At 44.3% G+C, this 21,980-nt stretch overlaps 1 protein-coding gene and 1 long non-coding RNA gene across 2 annotated transcripts in view; both read right to left on the bottom strand.

The window, feature by feature from the left end:
* The window catches only part of PITPNC1 (phosphatidylinositol transfer protein cytoplasmic 1), a 196,526-nt gene that overhangs the window by 57,822 nt on the left and 116,724 nt on the right, over nucleotides 1–21,980 (bottom strand). The window contains exon 7 of the mRNA XM_075119212.1: nucleotides 11,703–11,774. Coding sequence (XP_074975313.1) covers nucleotides 11,703–11,774 — 72 coding nt within the window. The remainder of the gene's footprint in view (nucleotides 1–11,702; nucleotides 11,775–21,980) is intronic.
* On the bottom strand, nucleotides 8,088–9,753 carry LOC142069021 (uncharacterized). Its single transcript, XR_012664874.1, has 2 exons — nucleotides 9,361–9,753; nucleotides 8,088–8,739 (listed from the first exon to the last, which is right to left on the bottom strand). It is a non-coding gene; the product is annotated as an uncharacterized LOC142069021 (long non-coding RNA).

Here is a 21,980-nt window from a genome sequence, read left to right as displayed (position 1 = left end):
ATATTTTGACTGAGCTAACTAAAATATTGTCTCAGAGATCCATACACTTTTGTACATACAAATATTTCAGGGATCTTACTGACCCTCATCCTACCAGTCTTAAATAAGAAAATCTTATGATGATGATGATTGATGGAAGAACAAGTGTCATATATTTTCCCTGGACTTTTTTTATTCTCTTCCTTGGCTGTCATGGTGTCGCTACTTGTTTACCATGAGGGCCCATCCGGGTGGCCTTAAAGAGAGTCTATCATTACATGAATTCTGAAAACATAAGCAAACCTTATGGACATCTGCGTCAGAGCTAAGTGCCTGAGGAAATGTGTGTCATTCCCTGAATGTTCACTTACCACATCACTTTTTATTGGCAGAGCAGGAGCAAGCGGCATGCTTAAACAAATGCTACAGCCCTACACAAAGAGTTCAACTCATGTCAACTCTTCTAAGAAGCAAAAGCCCTTAGGGGTAATGTCCCAAGTTCTGACATATCAGCTATTCAGACCTGGAGAATCCACTCCACTTATTGGATTTACAGGATTCAGGGGTGGACAGCAACCTCCGTCATTCCCCTCAGGCTAAAATTGCTTGAGGTCAATCAATATCTTCAAACACATGCCCCATTCGGAGAGATCATGTGCTATCCAAAGGCACAAAATGGAGTGGATATGATCATCTGTTAGAAAGAACTAATTGTTACCATCAGAGTCAATGGGAACTCTATCTCCAAGGGCAGAATTTGGCTCAAAGGTATTTTTTATGTGCACGGAAAATATTTCTTATACTACATCAGATGAAGGGCTGGGGGAAGACAAGGAATCCATTTCAATTTAGGTTTGATGAAATCCTCTACCAAAGCAGAAAGACATCTAGACCTTCAGAAACTAAAGTTTTGCATGTTATCTATCTTCTGTTTAGGCCTGTCACAGGGCAGGGTTCCCTCATCCAGCACTCCTTACTGCATACTGTCCTCATAGACATCAGTCACAAGTTTAACACCAAATGCTTCATTTACAGTGTGCTACACAAGTCCTTGTTCCCCCACAACAGAAGGCGTTTACCTTCTCCCTAGCCACAGGGCAGGGAGAGATCTCACCTCCCTGAGATCCTGGACAACTCTGGCCCTTCCTTCCTACTTTACCCTCTTTCTTTTAACTGTCCTCAGCTGAATCCCCTTGTTGACTTGTACTTAATTATCACATCACTTGGTACTTAATTATCTCATCACTTTTGCTTATCAAGTACACAGAAAAGTGAGTCAGCCTGAGGCTACTCAAACTCTGTCACGGCCCCCATTACCACAGTATCTTTGTTGTGTCTCATAATCTTTCACATATATATACTCACAACACCCCTGTGAGGCAGAGAAGTATCATCCCCATTTTACAGATGGACAACTGAGGCACACAGAGATATTAAGTGACTACCCAAGATCATGTGGAAAGACTGGCAGAGCAAGGATTTGAACCCAGGATCCCAAAGTTTTAGGCTAGTGTTCAAACCACTGGGCCCTCCTTCTGTATAATAAAAGGCAAGCTGTGCAATTCCCTATTTATATTTATTTTGGTATGGGGAAATGGAGGGTGGAGAAAACAGCGTGTTTACCTTAAGAGTCTCTGAGATGGAGTCCCCACACTGTCTTGGGCTCCCTCTTAAGGCAGTGATTGAAATATCAGAACAATATAGCTGGCCTTAATGACTGTAAATTAAGTGACAAACATCAGATGAGGACTGAAGAAAATTATCATTTTACAGCCAAAAGCTCATAAATCTAGTCACAATACTTAATATTTATACCTACTTTACAGTTCACGGACCTGGTATATTATCGTCTTTTCAATATCTAACTCTGGCTCTAGCTCTTTTCACATCTAAATGAGAGGACCGACAAGAAGACGTTTCAAGCCATCTTTCTTACAGGGATTGCTATTTATTAAGGTAAATCACAGCTATTGTAGGCAGCTGCTTTACTAATCTGAATTTGAAAACGAAACCATAAAAACCAAAGCCCATAGAACTCCTGCCTAACAATAAAATAAATGCTTTCTTTTTTTCCCTGTAGTCCTCCATTATAGACTATTTAAGGACTAGACAATTGGGTTTGAATAAACATAGTTTTCTTCATTTTTAGGGTGTCTGCTTTTTAAAATTCAAGCTCACTCTCAGTTCATAAATTAAATGTAGTGTACATTCTTATGTGCAGCACTTTAGAAATAGCCTAGCAAATACTTTATCGTTTGGCTGTCCTATAAATATCATTATACTGTAAGGACCAATGATCGTTGCAAGTCTGGATGACTTTTATAATACCAAATTTACAGTACATGTGGTCCTCCTTGGATGGATCCTATTACCAGCTGGAGGACTGCAGCGGATACTATTTGTGACCGAATGCTAAGCTGTGTCTGGCCACAATCCCCGAAAAGGACAAAATAAACAAAGTCTCAGTATCTGTGGTGGGAACAGAGCAGAATTTGGGGAGTACCAATTGGGAAAATCCAGGCTATTCTCTACCTCACCTTTTCTGGAGTGAAATGTATCTAATATGAGATAATAAATGCTGAATGGGTACAGGACGAAAGGAAGAAACGAATATCTGCCTGAACCAAGAAGTGAAGTCACCAATTAATGAACACATGCCTTTTCATGGAGGCCAGGACAATCCAATCACACAGGAGTGAGCAGCAAGTCATACCACGCATGTCTGTGAATTTATACCATTTAAGGAATTAGAAAACTTTCAGAATTCCCTTCCATCATATCTATGTTATTAATCAATGTGGAGCTGGCATTCAAAACAGCGCTTTTATGTATGCACATAGCAATCTCTTCTCTTGCTGATTTTACCTTATGGACAAAATAAAAATGAAATATGCATATTATGCATTATTTTTCATGCAATCAGTGAGAAAAGATGGAACTGAGAGAGACAGGCCTGTATTTGTATCACCTGTCAATGTATGGAGCCCTTGTTGTAGGCATTGTTATTGTTATTATTATTAATATTAGGAGTCCCAGTCATGAAGACGGACCCCATTGTGCTACATGCTGTACAGACATAGTTCCTCTCTTCCCAACAGGGTCTTTTCTGTTTTGGTTCCTGCCTCAGAGTAGCTAAAAGCAGCAGATTTGCAGTTGACTTAAAAACACATGAGGGAGGCAATATTCGTGATTAGCTGAGAGATGCCAGTTTGGGGCCATTCATATTTTATAAGACATTCTCATTTAAAAAAAATATTACCTTCTAATTTAAAATAAAAACTCCACTTTCTAAAAAGACCCTTAAGCAGCAATGCTGAGTGGCTTGCCTCATTAGCCCAGTTTCAAACACCATTATTTGATGTACTAACATGTTCATCCAACGTTGACTTTGTTTTTCCAAAGGGAGAGTTGCCATGTGAACAGCAAGTTACTTCAGCTGTGTTGTAGCACTAGAAATCACAAGTGGCTAGATTTATGGTACTGCACCACTATCATGCAGGCAAGCCTCATTAGTGCGTTATCTCAATAAAGAGCTCCAATCTCCACTGCTTTGCACTTTGTGTCATCGTTTACAACTTGTGCAAAGAAAATGCAAAACTACAGAATGGTACCATTTTACTCCCATTTTTCACAAACGTAAATGATCACTCGGGGTGCAGATTTATCACAGCATTTTTTGTCACAGATAATGGAGCATAATGGTAAGTCACGGGTTTTGCTATTTTTGATAAGAAGATACCATGACAAATCAGAAGGAGGCCCACAGCAGTGGCATCTGCAACTCCTGCCTTGCAGGGCTGGGCTTTGCTCCCCACTCTGGGTGTTGTGACTTGGAGCATGGGGTTACAGTACTGCTCAGGTTTGGCCTGGCTGCCCCCCTGTCACGACGACAGAGGAGCAGTTGAGCCAAACCTAAGCAGTGCTGTGACACCCACGCAGTAGGTCACAGTGCAACACACTCAAATTTGCCCCACCCCACATTCTGTCATGACCCCATGTGCTAGGCTGCAATATCTGGAGCAGGGCGGCAGCCGCAGCCGCCCCCCTCCCCAGGACTGCCACTGCTGGGTGAGTTTATTAAAGTCACAGACACAAAGACAAGTCTCAGACAAATGGGAAAATCACAGTATCCATGACATTTTTCCCACTGTGACAAACCTTTAGTCCTAATGATGACACAAGGTATAAGGTCAGGGGAGAACTGGGTCCTGGGTACAATTTAATTATAGAATATCAGGGTTGGAAGGGACCTCTGGAGATCATCTAGTCCAACCCCCTGCTCAAAGCAGGGCCAACCCCCAATTTTTGCCCCAGATCCCTAAATGGCCTCCTCAAGGATTGAATTCACAACCCTGGGTTTAGCAGGCCAATGCTCAAACCACTGAGCTATCTCTCCTCACAAGAGAGGGATAGCTCTAGTTAATGTTGTCTTTCATTAGTTTCTGCTTTCAAGACTATTAGCTTTATTTTAAGAAGAAAAGTCAGGAAGACATTTATAGCTAGATGGGTTACTGGAATTAGACAGAATGCTACCAGATAATGCATCATGTTAAGTGAAGTAAGAATATGAATTTACTAGCTCACTAAACGATAACAGGAGCCTGAAAGCACTTAGGTTGCTTTCATCCACTAATCAATATAATTATCTTTAGCTTTCTTCAATTTAATTATTGCTTTTTACAATCAATATCTATTTCATTAAATCACATGCAACTGAAGAAGGGATCAGAGTTCAGAGAATAATTTAAAAAAAAGATCTGCACAATCTCAAGGAAAGCCTAGAAACAGCCTAGCTAAAGTCACTCATGCATTATTAGGACAATAAATTTATTCCTCATTCTACTCTACTAGTAGGGATGATTCAACATATTCTGTATTGAAACTGCAACATGTATGAAAGCATCTCCTACGGTTAATTATTTCCACATCCATGGTTGGCAGTTAAAGTGAAGGGAAATATAGAATACAGTATCTTTGAATGCAACCTGATGCTGCTAATTCACCAGAGCAGTAGAGGTGAAAATGTTATGGGTACAATTCAGTTAAAAGCTATATTTGCCTTTTGCCAAAGAGGGCAGGGGGAAGGGGCGGTGGAGAAAATACAAAAATATAATGATTTTAACTTGTTGAATATTTAAATGCAGTCAAATGAAAAGTTTAGCAAAAAAGGAAAAACTGGCCTTTCTGCTGTTACCTGACTGAGCAAAATTTTTCATATTTAGCCTGAGTCTGGCTGCAAATTTTGCCATAAAAGAATACTTTGACCCCAATGTAGACTGAATTTTAAACCTACTCACCTAGTTCTGAGTGCAATAATGAGCTGGGGACCAAGTCCAAAGCCCTTTAAGTCACTGGGAGTCAGAATTAATGTTTATAAAGAGCTTGATTTCAACGGTGGTACACAGCTGAGGATCCCACCTATGTCCAGTTTGCCTTAAGTTCACTGATTTGATACTTATTCAGGGCTTGACACAGTAATATTTTTGCTCCAGAGAGCTGACATCCTGAAAATATTTTTAAGCATCCATTGCTTGGTTAATGAGTTGAGTGGAAAACTGACTTTCCAACTCTCCTTATTCCATGCTATCAGTGCAGAACACGTTTTCTTCCTGCCAACTGCCATTGCAGTATGACTGTGCTAGGACACTGTGTGTCCCTCCCATCTGTCACAAGTGCTTGACCATAAACTGTGGGCCTTCTCTGAGTTAAGTGTTACTAAGGCCAGAAAGGGGGAGAGAAAATTTAATAATTGTATGAAACTGGGCATACTGGAAGACTAAGACAATTGGCAATGGAATATACAGCCTCTCTCCTTCTAAGTCACTGGTTTGAATCTAAGGGTATGTCTACACTATGAAATTAGGTTGAATTTATAGAAGTCACAGAATCGGAAAGGACCTCAGGAGGTCACATAGTCCAACCCCCTTGCTCAAAGCAAGACCAATCCCCAATTTTTGCCCCAGATCCCAAAATGGCCCCGTCAAGGATTGAACTCACAACCCTGCGTTTAGCAGGCCAATGCTCAAACCACTGAGCTATCCCTCCCCTCAATTTTTTAGAAGGTGATTTTATACAGTCGATTGTGTGTGTCCCCACACTAATGGACTAAGCGCATTAAGTCGGTGGTGTGCGTCCACAGTACCGAGGCTAGCGTCGACTTTCAGAGCGTTGCACTGTGGGTAGCTATCCCACAGTTCCCGCAGTCTCCGCTGCCCATTGGAATTCTGGGTTAAGCTCCCAATGCCCGATGGGGCAAAAACATTGTCACGGGTGGTTTTGGGTACATGTCATCAGTCACCCCTCCCTCTGTGAAAGCAATGGCAGACAATCGTTTCGTGCCTTTTTTCCGTGCAGGCGCCATACTGCTTTCAGCAGACAGTGCAGTAGGACTGCTAACCGTCGTCGTCATCATCCACCACTTCCACTGCCACTCTGCTCTCCCGATGCTATGAATCCACCTCGCAGGTCCTCTACATGACTGTCGTCATCCACTGCTTCCGCTGGCACTCCGCTCTCCTGGTGGTCTCGCAGGGCTGCTTCCACTGCAACTCTGCTCGGCTGCTCTTGTCTCGCCATACCACGGCAAGCGTGCAGCCCGCTCAGCTGTTGTGTCCTGGCAACAGACGGTGCAGCAGGTCTGCAAAACTGGTCATCCAACCACTGCTTCCCCTGCAACCCTGCTCTCCTGCAGACGCCATACCACCGAAGCATGGAGCCGGCTTAGATCACCGCAGCAGTTATGAGCATTGTAAACACCTCGCGCATTATCATGCAGTATATGCAGAACCAGAACCTGCAAAAGCAGGCGAGGAGGTGATGGCAGCGCAGTGACAAGAGTAATGAGGACATGGACACAGAATTCTCTCAAAGCATGGGCCCCGGCAATTTGGCCATCCTGGTGGCAATGGGGCAGGCTCATGCCATGGAACGCTGATTCTGGGACTGGGAAACAAGCACAGACTGGTGGGACTGCATAGTGTTGCAGGTCCGGGATGATTCCCAGTGGCTGCAAAACTTTCTCATGCGTAAGGGCACTTTCATGGAACTTTGTGACTTGCTTTCCCCTCCCCTGAAGCGCAAGAATACCAAGATGAGAGCAGCCCTCACAGTTCACAAGCGAGTGGTGATAGCCCTCTGGAACCTTTCAATGCCAGACAACTACTGGTCAGTCGGGAATCAGTTTGGAGTGGGCAAATCTACTGTGGGGACTGCTGTGATCCAAATAGCCAACGCAATCACTGAGCTGCTGCTATCAAGGGTAGTGACTCTGGGAAATGTGCAGGTCATAGTGGAAGGCTTTGCTGCAATGGGATTCCCTAACTGTGGTGGGGCGATAGACGGAACGCATATCCCTATCTTTGGACCAGACCACCAAGGCAGCCAGTACATAAACTGAAAGGGGTACTTTTCAATGGTGCTGCAAGCACTGGTGGATCACAAGGGATGTTTCACCAACATCAACGTGGGATGGCTGGGAAAGGTACATGATGCTCATCTTCAGGAACTCTGGTCTGTATGAACAGCTGCAGCAAGGGACTTACCTTCCAGACCAGAAAATAACCGTTGGGGATGTTGAAATGCCTATAGTTATCCTTGGGGACCCAGCCTACCCCTTAATTGCATGGCTCATGAAACTGTACACAGGGAGCCTGGACAGTAGTCAGGAGCTGTTCAACTATAGGCTGGGCAAGTGCAGAATGGTGGTAGAATTTGCATTTGGATGTTTAAAAGCATGCTGGTGCAGTTTACTGACTCAGTTAGACCTCAGCAAAACCAATATTTCCATTGTTATTACTGCTTGCTGTGTGCTCCACGATATCTGTGAGAGTAAGGGGAAGACGTTTATGGTGGGGTGGGAAGTTGAGGCATATTGCCTGGCCGCTGATTACACGCAGCCAGACACCAGGGCAGTTAGAAGAGCACAACAGGGCACGCTGCGCATCAGAGAAGCTTTGAAAACAAGTTTCATGGCTGACCAGCCTACGGTGTGACAGTTCTGTTTGTTTCTCCTTGATGAAAACCCGCCCCCTTGGTTCACTCTACTTCCCTGTAAGCCAACCGTCCTCCCCTCCCCACTTCAATCATCACTTGCAGAGCCAATAAAGTCATTGTTGTTTCAAATTCATGCATTCTTTATTAATTCATCACACAAATAGGGGGATAACTGCCAAGGTAGCCTGGGAGGGGTATGGAAGGAGGGAAGCACCGGGTGGGGTGGTGGATGAGGGGAGGAGGGAAGGACAAGGCCACACTGCACTTCAAAACTTATTGAATGCCAACTTTCTGTTGCTTGGGCAGTCCTCTGGGGTGGAGTGGTTGGGTGCCTGGAGTACCCCCCCCCCCGCATTCTTGGGCATCTGGGTGAGGAGGCTATGGAACTTGGGGAGGAGGGTGGTTGGTTACACAGGGGCTGCAGTGGCGGTCTGTGCCTTTCCTGCACCTCAACCATATGCTGGAGCATATCAGTTTGATTCTCCAGTAGCCTCAGCATTGCATCCTGCCTCCTTTCATCATGCTGCCACCACCTCTCCTGTTGCTCCAGCCATCTGTCCTCTCATGCGTCTCTCCTGTCATCGCATTCATTTTGTGCTTTCCTGGACTCTGCCATTGTCTGCCTCCACACATTCTTCTGGGCTCTTTCAGTTTGGGTGGACTCCATGAACTCAGAGAACATTTCATCGCGAGTGCGTTTTTTTCACCTTCTTATCTGCACTAGCCCCTCGGACGGAGATGCTAGTTGAAGCGTTGAAACATTTGCAACTGCGGGAAGAAAAAAGGGAGATTTAAATTGAAAAAGACATACTGGCCATTTAAAAGGAGGGGCTGATGTTTTCAGGTTAAGGTGCAGCACAAACCCAACTAACCCCCCCACACACCCAATTCTCTGGGATGATCGTTTCACCCCTCCCCCAACCGCGTGGCTAACAGCCCAGCAGGAACAGCCACCTCTGATGTCCCCTTAATAAAATTCCCCTATTTCAACCAGGTGACCATGAACGATATCACTCTCCTGAGGATAACACAGAGAGATAAAGAACGGATCTTGCTTGAATGCCAGCAAACACCGGGACCACACGCTGCCATGCTTTCTTTTGCAATGATTCCAGACTACATGCTACTGGCCTGCTGAGGTAAAGTGACCTATCATGGAGGATGCAATAAGGCTGCCCTCCCCAGAAACCTTTTGCAAAGGCTTTGGGAGTACCTCCAGGACAGCTTCATTGAGATGTCCCTGGAGGATTTCCACCCCATCCCCAGACATGTTAACAGACTTTTCCATAGCTGTACTGGCTGCAAATGCATCCCAAGTCTTCAGGGCAAATTAATCATTAAACACGCTTGCTTTTAAACCGTGTATTATATTTACAAAGGTGTACTCACCAGCGCTGCCTTCTCCGCCTTCAAGATCTGGGAGCCCGAGTTGGGAGGGTATTGGATCCAGGGTGATAAACAGTTCCTGGCTGTCAGGGAGAACAGTTTCTCCACTTGCCTGGTGTGTGCTATCATCTTCCTCGTCCCCAAAATCCTCATGCCTGTTGCATGAGACTCCCCCTTTGCAGGAGTCCATGTACAGGGGTGGGGCAGTGGTAGGGGCACCCCCTAGAATTGCATGCAGCCCATCATAGAAGCGGCATGCCTGGGGCTCTGACCCCGAGTGGGCGTTTGCCTCTTGCGTTTTTTGGTAGGCTTGCCTAAGCTCCTTAAGTTTCACGTGGCACTGCCGTGGGTCCCCGTGATAGCCTCTGTCCTTCATGCCCTTGGAGATTTTTTCAAATATTTTGGCATTTCGTCTTTTGGAACGGAGTTCTGATAGCATGGATTTGTCTCCCCATACAGCGATCAGATCCAGTACCTCTCGTTCGGTCCATGCTGGAGCTCATTTGCGATTCTGGAACTCCATGGTCACCTCTGCTGATGAGCTCACCACACTGGCCAAACAGGAAATGAAATTCAGAAGTTCGTAGGGCTTTTCCTGTCTACCTGACCAGTGCATCCGAGTTCAGAGTGCTGTCCAGAGCGGTCACAATGGAGCACTGTGGGATAGCTCCTGGAGGCCAATACTGTCAAAGTGCATCCACACTAGCCCAAATTTGACCCGGCGATGTCGATTTCAGCGCTAATCCCCTCGTCGGGGAGGAGTACAGAAATCGATTTTAAGAGCCCATTAAGTCGACAAAAATGGCTTCCTTGTGTGGATGGGTGCAGGGTTAAATCGATCTAATGCTGCTAAATTTGACCTAAACTCGTAGTGTAGACCAGGGCTGACTCAGGTAACTAGTGACTGAAAGTTATCATCATCCAATGGCTGCTTGGTGGCCTCAGTCCAGTTTTCAATGGAAAAGTGTCTGCATCACAAAAATCATGATTAAAACCAAGACTATAGTTATCTAATTGCAATTATTATGCACCCATCAACTCAGCAATTTAGCAGAGAGGCCAAGGAACTTGTTGCCTGACCTATTCTCTCACCACTGGAGGAGGTTCCACCGGGTCAGGGTTGGGGAATGTGTGGGTAAATAAAGAACGTCAGTCTCCAGAGATGCCATCTAGCACCCAACTCATTGTTATAGGGTGACCTGTGTCGTAGACCTTTTGCAGTCTCTCTCAAATGCACCCCTCGTGACAGGATTTACTTCCTTCAACAAGGGTGGAACCGCACAATTCAATAACTCAGACTGGATAATTGGGCTGCAGCCACCCTGTTTTCCAACACTGTTAACACAACCAGCCCAAGTGTATTTGACACTTGCAAGAAACCTTCCTCCAGAAACTTCCCAGCCTGTGTCCAGCAGCTGATTAAAGTGACTCAAAACAGCTTTTTCCAAATAAGCATATTGTTTATTCACCCAAAGATTCACAGCAATCAGAGAACTGGGTTAAAATAACAAAAATCTACATGCATCTAATCTTATCTAAACTTTACCCTTTCCTTGCAAGTCTAGGAACGTGCACTTAACCCAGAAACCCCCAACTCAGTGCTGGGATAGACAGAGTGACCTCCTTCATTCTCTGCCTCTGGCAGGGTCTCTATGTCAGTGTCTCCCCTTCAGTTGCTACTGGCCACTTACCTGCTCTGTCTTTGGAGAGACAGTTTTTAACTGTTTACAGCCCTTTTGATTTCTCGGCTATGGTCTTGAGGAAAGAGCTGTGTAACTTTTGACTGGTGCCTGGGAAGAGCATCTTCCCAATTAATGGCCCAGCCATTGTTCTCTTCAAGTTGTTTACCCAGAGCTGCCTTATCTCTGACCCTTGTTTTGTTTCTTGTTTGTTCTTCCTACCAACTCCTTTTAATTCAGCTCCACATAGTCACAGATAATATCAAGCAGGTAAACTTACATACATATGATATAGATATCTCCCTCATTCTCCACAATCCTTCATGAGCATTAAATTCACACCCATGAATTATGTTGAGATTAGAGGAGGAGCCTGGAGGTAAGATAAGAGGCATAAACTCTTTATACCATAGTGCTTTACATAATTCTTTTGCAAGTTGCACAATCTTCATGGAATCATAGAAACATAGGGCTGGACCGGGCCCTCAAGAGGTCAGCTAAGTCCATCCCTTCATGCTGATGAGTTGGCTATCCAGGTGCAAAGATTAAGGACTGCTGAGCATTCTTTTCCAGTTTGCAAGCCATGCAAGCCCCAGGAATATTTCATGATTAACAATGTCCTTGCATGGGTTTAAACATTTATTTTTCAAAAAAGATCATACTTACATTGTCATTGCTTCCTTTGTTGTCCTCATATTTTGTTTCTATGTGAATGGAGAATTTAGGCAAAAATGAGCACTGCAAAGAAAGCAAAATGTGTCCAGATCAATTTAAAATGTCAATTGCTTCATCAGGTCACTTGCTCAATAAATCCTGTTTTCTAGCAGCTTTCCTATTTTTTCTTGATTATTGCAAGAAATTGAATCAAAATCACTAAAAATCCACAATTGCAAAGGTTTTTTTAAAATGATTTTGAAAGGATATATTGATTCTATCCCAAAGTTGAGGACTAAAACAAAGTTATAACTAAACTAATAGAATTGTGGGACAACTAGTTATAGCAATCAGTGTATATTTGATACATAACAGTGGCTATATTCTGAATGTTCCTCCACTGCTCTCTGTCTTAAGTATCGCTATATTTTTCAGAACTTTTGAGCCGTTGTTCTATAGAGCTTTTCCTTGGATGACTACCATTTCCAGAGCAATGCCTATCTGCTCTATGCACAAAGTCTATGGAAATTCCACTGCCTGCAGTCCCTGATCAAAATGCTGAGGATGCTTGATCATGCAGTTATTTTCTAATTCCAGTATGATGCAGGTTTTTAAGTTATCTCATTTTGATTTTCCCTGGAAATTTTCTTAATTTTGGCATCCAACCAAACACACCATCACATCAACCCACCCATATAGTGCAAGAAAAATTACAAACATTCAAATGTTTTTCCTATCGATCAAGAAGAGAATCTGATGCCCCTATGCTCATATGGGCAAATTCTCAATTAGACCCATACAACTCCACTGACTTGAGGGAGTTGGCACATACTCTTCATATCAAATTTTGCTCTAACACTGGTGCATATCCACTAGTGTTACTTTATACAAGACTGGCTTTCTTTCTCTGTGGATTGTTTCATTCATTTGGTTTCCTAAGAGTGCAATTTGCAGTGCTAGACATCACAGTTTCACTTTAGAGACTATTTCAAACATCTTCTCTTTAGCGTTTCACACTCTTGCTCCCAAATCAATTTTTTTCCACTATACTTAAGCAGCCAGAGTCAATGGCCAGCAATCCTTGAATGATATTAGTTCAGCCACTTTACTATAAAGGCATCAAGTCTTTTCTTGCATTAACTGTCAGCGACACTGACGTGCCAGTTCTTTGCAAGATATTTAATTGATGCCCGATGGCAAAGAGTCTTTGAACTGCTTGTGACTATTTCAAACATTATGTACTGAGGTTACACAATGAAGAAAGTTTGATGCTTCAGTGCTCACATTGCTACTGGTCCAAATTTGGATTTCATCAGAGTTGATTTTGGTTCCCGCAACAGGAAGGGAGATAGCTTGGAGAGCCAGCTGCTGTGGAGCAAAGCTGAAAGGGGAAGTAGGTTCTTCCTGAGACTAGAGAATTACTGTTTTCTATTCCCTGGACTATATGAAAAGAAGCCATTGATTGAGCCTCTAATTTTGGCCACAGAACACCTACTATTCATTAGCAGCAGCTGAGCAATAAGCATGGACCACTCAAACCTTTACGCAAAAAAGAGTGAGATGTTTGTGCCAGAAGAGAGCCCTGCAATGGATTTAGAGAACAATCTTTACCAAACATTTAACACAATACTTACCAGCTATGAAAATATCTAGGCCATGAACTACGCACCTTATTTATGATATTAATAGTAGACCAGTGATAAATGTGGTACAAGAAAAAAATCAGCGGTGTGTGCAATGGAGGATGGAACAGCTTCAGAGATGGCCCAGTCGGTTCTAATTACCCATATCTTTGGGGCCATGTGTTACTTGGTAGGCACACACCTCAGAAGGCTAGGTGAGTGTATTGATTATTTATAAGCAACCAGACAGAGCTGGAGCTAATGCAACGCAGGCTAACGGATCAGAAACCTAGACAGCCTTCCAACTTAGCTTTGACTAGCGGAGTCTCAGCTGATTCCAACGTACAGGACGTTTTCGTCCTGTCCCAGGTCTTCCAATCTGCCAAAAACATCCCTATTTTATTTCCCCAAGTTCTCAAGGCAGCTGCAGAGCTTCAGTCATAACTCCTGAAAGAGTTATAACTCATAACTCATAACTGAAAGAGGGTCAAGCAAAAGGGTTGTTTTTTCCATCTTCTGCATTACAGATCTATTCAACATGTTATGACTGGGCTGCCCACTTTCGCTGGGCTACACAAACCCCGCCACAGCACGGCACAGCGCATGCTCTCATGTGGGGGAAGGCATCAGATTGCTTGTTAGGGTTGTGGGAAAGAACTACCATGACAAGTTTGTGTGTGATTGCTAGTGCCTACTGGGAAGGCTATTACACATAAAAGCAGGAAGATGAAAAGACAGAGCAGATGGACAACACAAGACCGCAGGATGCTTTGCTGATTAGTTGCTAGCTGGTCTGAGCATGAAAGAGATTTCAATATTTTTTTCAATCCATTACAAACAGTTTTCTTTCCACTTTCATATATGGATGTGAAAGCTGGAAATCCATCAGAGGTACAGACAGATGTCTAAAATACCTTCAGAAGCAAATATATATCACAAATGCCGAGATTCATGACCGAGTTCAATAGCTTATCTCTGAAGTTATCCACAAAAGAAGATGGAAATATCTGGGACATGTTAAGAATGAAGCCAGAGCATCTGTTGTGGCAGGTGTGCTATTGGGTAGCTAGAGGAACGTGTAAAAGGGGCTGACTGAAAGAACCTCTCTGTCAAATAGTACTAAGCTGGGGGGGGGGGGAAATATGGGACTTAACAACAGATAGAACATGCAAAGAGTGGCCCAGGATAGGGAAGGACAGCAGAGTCCTGTTTGTGCCCTAAGCAACATTTGATGGTTCCAGAAGGATTCAGATTATAAACAGTAAAGAACCCAACATAGAGGGTATGCTTTCTGTTTTACACTAGCTGTTTTGTGTGCGTGGGCAAGTGGATGATGGATAAAGCAAACTGCTACAGAAAGTAGGTTATATACTGCAGATTTTTTAAATAAAAAAGAAATAGAGACTCATCACATACATCTTGCCGTGCAGAATTTTTGGAACAGCTAGAAAATAAGGTGGCCAAAACATGGCATATAGAGTTCTGCTGCTGCCCACGGCAGCTGTGATTTTTAATAGGATGGTGTGTAGCCTGTGGAGACTACAGGTCTGAGCACCTAATGCTCCAGCTAGATTCAAGCTGGAACTCTGCATGCTGAGACTTCTGCTGGGAAGCACCATTCCCTCTGTGTGTATATAAAGTCTGCTGCAGTTTCCACGGTACACATCTGATGAAGTGAGCTGTGGCTCACGAAAGCTCATGCTCAAATAAATTGGTTAGTCTCTAAGGTGCCACAAGTACTCCTTTTCTTCATGTAAGAGATGAGAGCAGTTGCAACTTGTTGCATTTTAGAGATGGCTCCTGGCAAGTGTGGTTTTGTGTGGGTGGAGTCTGGTTATGCCTGCCTTTACTGGGGGTCAGTGTTTAGTTTTGAATTATTGGGTTCACCAAAAATGTCACCAAATTTTTTTAAAAAGTGGTTGCTTCATGGTTGCTAAATGTTTGGAGGATTTGATAGGAAAACACAGTTGATTGGTGTTCTGCACACATGTCTTCAGGCTATTGCTCTGTGTCATCGTCTGTTAATGTGTTTTAGACCCCAGCTCTTCTGGCCGAGCATGCAGATTTAATTCTCTCTTTTACACAACTTTTAAGAAAACAAAACCAAGTAAAAATCAAATCTAACAAACAGCAGAAGTTGTAGATGAAATATATGAGCTGCCAGTTGGTGGAGAGTAATCAAAGCATGTACTGTCTGAGCAGACAAGATCCAGGTCTGGCCAATTTGTGAAGCCACAAAGCTGGTTTCTTAAATTACACAGTACAAGTCTGGTGCTTTGTCCAAAACCTCAACAGTTATGTAAATTACTCTTATCACTCTGGCTCTAATGGCCACGGACAGTGCAGCTGCTCCCACAGGCGTACTGGTGCTGCTCCCATATCCCCAATTACCCTGCTTGCCACAGGAAGTGGTGTTGCCATTTTAACCTTCATTGCTAGGTTGTCACTGAAAACCCTCTTGTTGGCAGAAGTAGTTTTCACATTCACTTTTCTGCTTCTGGTTGCTATGCAGACAAACACCCACCCCCCAGCCACCCACCCACTGATTCCTCTTCCCTTGAACCAGCGAAAGTATCCGTGTGCTATGATCTGACTGTCAAGTCCCTGGAGGTGTTGGATGGAACATATTTTCCACAATATAAATACCTTTTTTCTTCACTTATTGAAACTGTTGCTGTTGGGTACATCTGCACTGCAGTCATCCTATGATTGCGGCTCGTGTACATGTAGGTAGAGATTAAAGCTATCTTGGGTATATCTACTGGAGCTGCAAGCACACCCCATGACTTCAGTGTAGACATGCCCCTGAAATCACCGCAACCTCACAGTTAATAGAGGATAGCAATCAAAATCATTCTCTCTGCCTTAGTGGGGTAAAGCAAAACTGCAGTTCAATTATAACTCATAATTCAGTACAATTATGACTCCTGAATAAACATGGATAACTGAGAGGATTTTTAAATATATAGACATCTGGGGCATGACCCTATTTTATATAACAAGAGTACTGGATAAATCAAGTGACACTATAGCAAGCTTCTTAGTAAATGGCAAACCCCAAATTTAAGTCCTGCTTAAGTGATGCTTTGTCCTTCTGCCCAAGGGTAAAATTCACCTCAAGTATTTTAAAAGTCACCTGTGATAGGGGCCTAGGAAATGCTCACTGCTGTGTATACAGACAGGTTTGAGCATTGGCCTGCTAAACCCAGGGTTGTGAGTTCAATCCTTGAGGGGGCCATTTAGGGATCTGGGGCAGAAAATTGGGGATTGGTCCTGTTTTCAGCAGGGAGTTGGACTAGATGACCTCCTGAGGTCCCTTCCAATCCTGGTGTTCTATGATTCTATGAACAGTAAATATGGCAGGCGACCAGCTTGGCTTAACAGTGAAATCCTTGCTGATCTTAAACACAAAAAAGAAGCTTACAAGAAGTGGAAGATTGGACAAATGACCACGGAAGAGTATAAAAATATTGCTCGGGCATGCAGGAGTGAAATCAGGAAGGCCAAATCATACCTGGAGTTGCAGCTAGCAAGAGATGTTAAGAATAACAAGAAGGGTTTCTTCAGGTATGTTAGCAACAAGAAAAAAGTCAAGGAAAGTGTGGGCCCCTTACTGAATGAGGGAGGAAACCTAGTGACACAGGATGTGGAAAAAGCTAATGTACTCAGTGCTTTTTTTGCCACTGTTTTCACAAACAAGGTCAGCTCCCAGACTGCTGCACTGGGCAGCACAGCATGGGGAGGAGGTGACCAGCCCTGTGTGGAGAAAGAAGTGGTTCGGGACTATTTAGAAAAGCTGGACAAGCACAAGTCCATGGGGCCGGATGTGCTGCATCCGAGAGTGCTAAAGGAGTTGGTGGATGTGATTGCAGAGCCATTGGCCATTATCTTTGAAAACTCATGGCGATTGGGGGAGGTCCCGGACGACTGGAAAAAGGCTAATGTAGTGTCCATCTTTTAAAAAGGGAAGGAGGATGATCCTGGGAACTACAGGCCAGTCAGCCTCACCTCAGTCCCTGGAAAAATCATGGAGCAGGCCCTCAAGGAATCAATTCTGAAGCACTTAGAGGAGAGGAAAGTGATTAGGAACAGTCAGCATGGATTCACCAAGGGCAAGTCATGCCTGACTAATCTAGTTGCCTTCTATGACGAGATAACTGGCTCTGTGGATGAGGGGAAAGCAGTGGACGTGTTGTTCCTTGACTTTAGCAAAGCTTTTGATACGGTCTCCCACAGTATTCTTGCCAGCAAGTTAAAGAAGTATGGGCTGGATGAATGGACTATAAGGTGGATAGAAAGTTGGCTAGATCATCGGGCTCAACGGGTAGTGATCAATGGCTCCATGTCTAGTTGGCAGCTGGTATCAAGTGGAGTGCCCCAAGGGTCGGTCCTGGGGCCAGTTTTGTTCAATATCTTCATTAATGATTTGGAAGATGGTGTGGATTGCACCCTCAGCAAGTTTGCAGAAGACACTAAACTGGGAGGAGAGGTGGATACGCTGGAGGGTAGGGATAGGATACAGAGGGACCTAGACAAATTAGAGGATTGGACCAAAAGAAATCTGATGAGTTTCAACAAGGACAAGTGCAGAGTTCTGCACTTAGGACGGAAGAATCCCATGCACCGTCAGACTAAGGACCGAATGGCTAGGCAGCAGTTCGGCAGAAAAGGACCTAGGGGTTACAGTGGATGAGAAGCTGGATATGAGTCAACAGTGTGCCCTTGTTGCCAATAAGGCCAATGGCATTTTGGGATTTATAAGTAGGGGCATTGCTAGCAGATCGAGGGATGTGATCGTTCCCCTCTATTCGACATTGGTGAGGCCTCATCTGGAGTACTGTGTCCAGTTTTGGGCCCCACACTACAAGAAGGATGTGGAAAAATTGGAAAACGTCCAGCAGAGGGCAACAAAAATGATTAGGGGACTGGAACACATGACTTATGAGGAGAGCCTGAGGGAACTGGGATTGTTTAGTCTGCAGAAGAGAAGAATGAGGGGGGATTTGATCGCTGCTTTCAACTACCTGAAAGGGGGTTCCAAAGAGGATGGATCTAGACTGTTCTCAGTGGTAGCAGATGACAGAACGAGGAGTAATGGTCTCAAGTTGCAGTGGGGGAGGTTTAGGTTGGATATTAGGAAAAACTTTTTTACGAGGAGGGTGGTGAAACACTGGAATGCGTTACCTAGGGAGGTGGTGGAATCTCCTTCCTTTGAGGTTTTTAAGGTCAGGCTTGACAAAGCCCGGGCTGGGATGATTTAGTTGGGGATTGGTCCTGCTTTGAGCAGGGGGTTGGACTAGATAACCTCTGGAGGTCCTTTCCAACCCTTATATTCTATGATTCTTCTTCTGACAAGTCTGTTTAGATGATAATCTCCACAACATCATTGCAGTTTGGAAAAAAGTCCGTATCAGTTTTCACTTTTCCTCTCCACCCATAAATATCAGATATTATCAGCTAAGCAACTGTCTGTCAGCAATGAGGCAAATCAGGATGCTTCTTAACACAGAGCCCAGCCATTTTACATGCTCCAGATTGAATTGCACCAGCTTGCAGCAGCTTGACAAACCATTACTTTAATGAGGTGGTTGTTTCCTGTGCTCCCGAGTCTAGACTCTCCTTAAAGTCCAAACCCCAGGATACAAAGACATTTTTCCAAAATACTATTCATATGTAACTAATGGAGAGATGCTCTGCCTGAGTCTGCAGACAGCCTGAAACATTAGCTATGAAAGGTGTGCCCTCCTCCCGCTCATTTTAATGGGGCAGTAACTCTGCAGTCTACCGATTTGCAAAAAGAAAAGGAGTACTTGTAGCACCTTAGAGACTAACCAATTTATTTGAGCATAAGCTTTCGTGAGCTACAGCTCACTTCATCGGATGCATACTGTGGAAACTGTAGAAGATCTTATTATATACACACAAAGCATGAAAAAATACCTCCTCCCACCCCACTCTCCTGCTGGCAATATCACTTATCTAAAGTGATCGCTCTCCTTACAATGTGTATGATAATCAAGTTGGGCCATTTCCAGCACAAATCCAGGTTTTCTCACAATCCCCCCCCCACACACACACACAAACCCACTCTCCTGCTGGTAATAGCTTATCTAAAGTGACCACTCTCCTTACAATGTGTATGATAATCAAGGTGGGCCATTTCCAGCACAAATCCAGGGTTTAACAAGAACGTCTGAGGAGGGGCGAGGGTTAGGAAAAAACAAGGGGAAATAGGTTACCTTGCATAATGACTTAGCCACTCCCAGTCTCTATTCAAGCCTAAGTTAATTGTATCCAATTTGGAAATGAATTCCAATTCAACAGTTTCTCGCTGGAGTCTGGATTTGAAGTTTTTTTGTTGAAGAACCTTCCACACAAACTTCCTCGTGGCTGGACTTTACTAAAACTAGACAAGCCATTTACAACACACACTTTGCTTCTCTACAAAAGAAAAGGGACACTAAACTTTCTAAACTACTACATGCCACAAGGGGCCACAGCAATGGTTCCCTCAACCCACCCAGCAATATTGTTAACCTATCCAACTATACTCCCAGCCCAGCAGAAGCAGCTGTCCTATCTCAGGGCCTCTCCTTCTGCCCCTCCACCCCCATGAACATGATACAGTTCTGTGGTGACCTAGAATCCTATTGTCGATATCTCCAACTCAAGGAATATTTCCAACATACCTCTGAATAACATACTAATCCACAGAGACCTCCCTACCAACACTACAAAAAGAAGGACTCTAGGTGGACTCCTCCTGAAGGTCGAAACAGCAGACTGGACTTCTACATAGAGTGCTTCCGCCGACGTGCACGGGCTGAAATTGTGGAAAAGCAGCATCACTTGCCCCATAACCTCAGCCGTGCGGAACACAATGCCATCCACAGCCTCAGAAACAACTCTGACATCATAATCAAAAAGGCTGACAAACGAGGTGCTGTCGTCATCATGAATAGGTCGGAATATGAACAAGAGGCTGCTCGGCAGCTCTCCAACACCACTTTCTACAAGCCATTACCCTCTGATCCCACTGAGAGTTACCAAAAGAAACTACACCATTTGCTCAAGAAACTCCCTGAAAAAGCACAAGATCAAATCCGCACAGACACACCCCTGGAACCCTGACCTGGGATATTCTATCTACTACCCAAGATCCATAAACCTGGAAATCCTGGGCACCGCATCATCTCAGGCATTGGCACCCTGACAGCAGGATTGTCCGGCTATGTAGACTCCCTCCTCAGGCCCTACGCTACCAGCATTCCCAGCTACCTTCGAGACACCACTGACTTCCTGAGGAAACTACAATCCATCGGTGATCTCCCTGATAACACCATCCTGGCCACTATGGATGTAGAAGCCCTCTACACCAACATTCCACACAAAGATGGACTACAAGCCGTCAAGAATACTATCCCCGATAATGTCACGGCTAACCTGGTGGCTGAACTTTGTGACTTTGTCCTTACCCATAACTATTTTACATTTGGGGACAATGTATACCTTCAGATCAGCGGCACTGCTATGGGTACCCGCATGGCCCCACAGTATGCCAACATTTTTATGGCTGACTTAGAACAACGCTTCCTCAGCTCTCGTCCCCTAATGCCCCTACTCTACTTGCGCTACATTGATGACATCTTCATCATCTGGACCCATGGAAAAGAAGCCCTTGAGGAATTCCACCATCATTTCAACAATTTCCATCCCACCATCAACCTCAGCCTGGTCCAGTCCACACAAGAGATCCACTTCCTGGACACTACAGTGATAATAAACGATGGTCACATAAACACCACCCTATACCGGAAACCTACTGACCGCTATTCCTACCTACATGCCTCCAGCTTTCACCCTGACCACACCACACGATCCATCGTCTACAGCCAAGCTCTGCGATACAACCGCATTTGCTCCAACCCCTCAGACAGAGACAAACACCTACAAGATCTCTATCAAGCATTCTTACAACTACAATACCCACCTGCAGAAGTGAAGAAACAGATTGATAGAGCCAGATGAGTTCCCAGAAGTCACCTACTACAGGACAGGCCTAACAAAGAAAATAACAGAATGCCACTAGCCAACACCTTCGGCCCCCAACTAAAACCTCTCCAACACATCATCAAAGATCTACAACCTATCCTGAAGGATGACGCAACACTCTCACAAATCCTGGGAGACAGGCCAGTCCTTGCCTACAGACAGCCCCCCAACCTGAAGCAAATACTCACCAGCAACCACATACCACACAACAGAACCACTAACCCAGGAACCTATCCTTGAAACAAAGCCCGTTGCCAACTGTGCCCACATATCTATTCAGGGGACACCATCACAGGGCCTAATAACATCAGCCACACTATCAGAGGCTCGTTCACCTGCACATCCACCAATGTTATATATATGCCATCATGTGCCAGCAATGCCCCTCTGCCATGTACTTGGTCAAACTGAACAGTCTCTACGGAAAATAATAAATGGACACAAATCAGATGTCAAGAATTATAACATTCATAAACCAGTCCGAGAACACTTCAATCTCTCTGGTCATGCGATTACAGACATGAAGGTTGCAATTCTTCAACAAAAAAACTTCAAATCCAGACTCCAGCGAGAGGAACTGCTGAATTGGAATTCATTTCCAAATTGGATACAATTA

This window comes from Caretta caretta, chromosome 14 (genome assembly GCF_965140235.1).
Source record: "Caretta caretta isolate rCarCar2 chromosome 14, rCarCar1.hap1, whole genome shotgun sequence".
In the NCBI taxonomy this organism is placed as follows: Eukaryota; Metazoa; Chordata; order Testudines; family Cheloniidae; genus Caretta; species Caretta caretta.
This window is presented reverse-complemented; position numbering and strand designations above follow the sequence as displayed.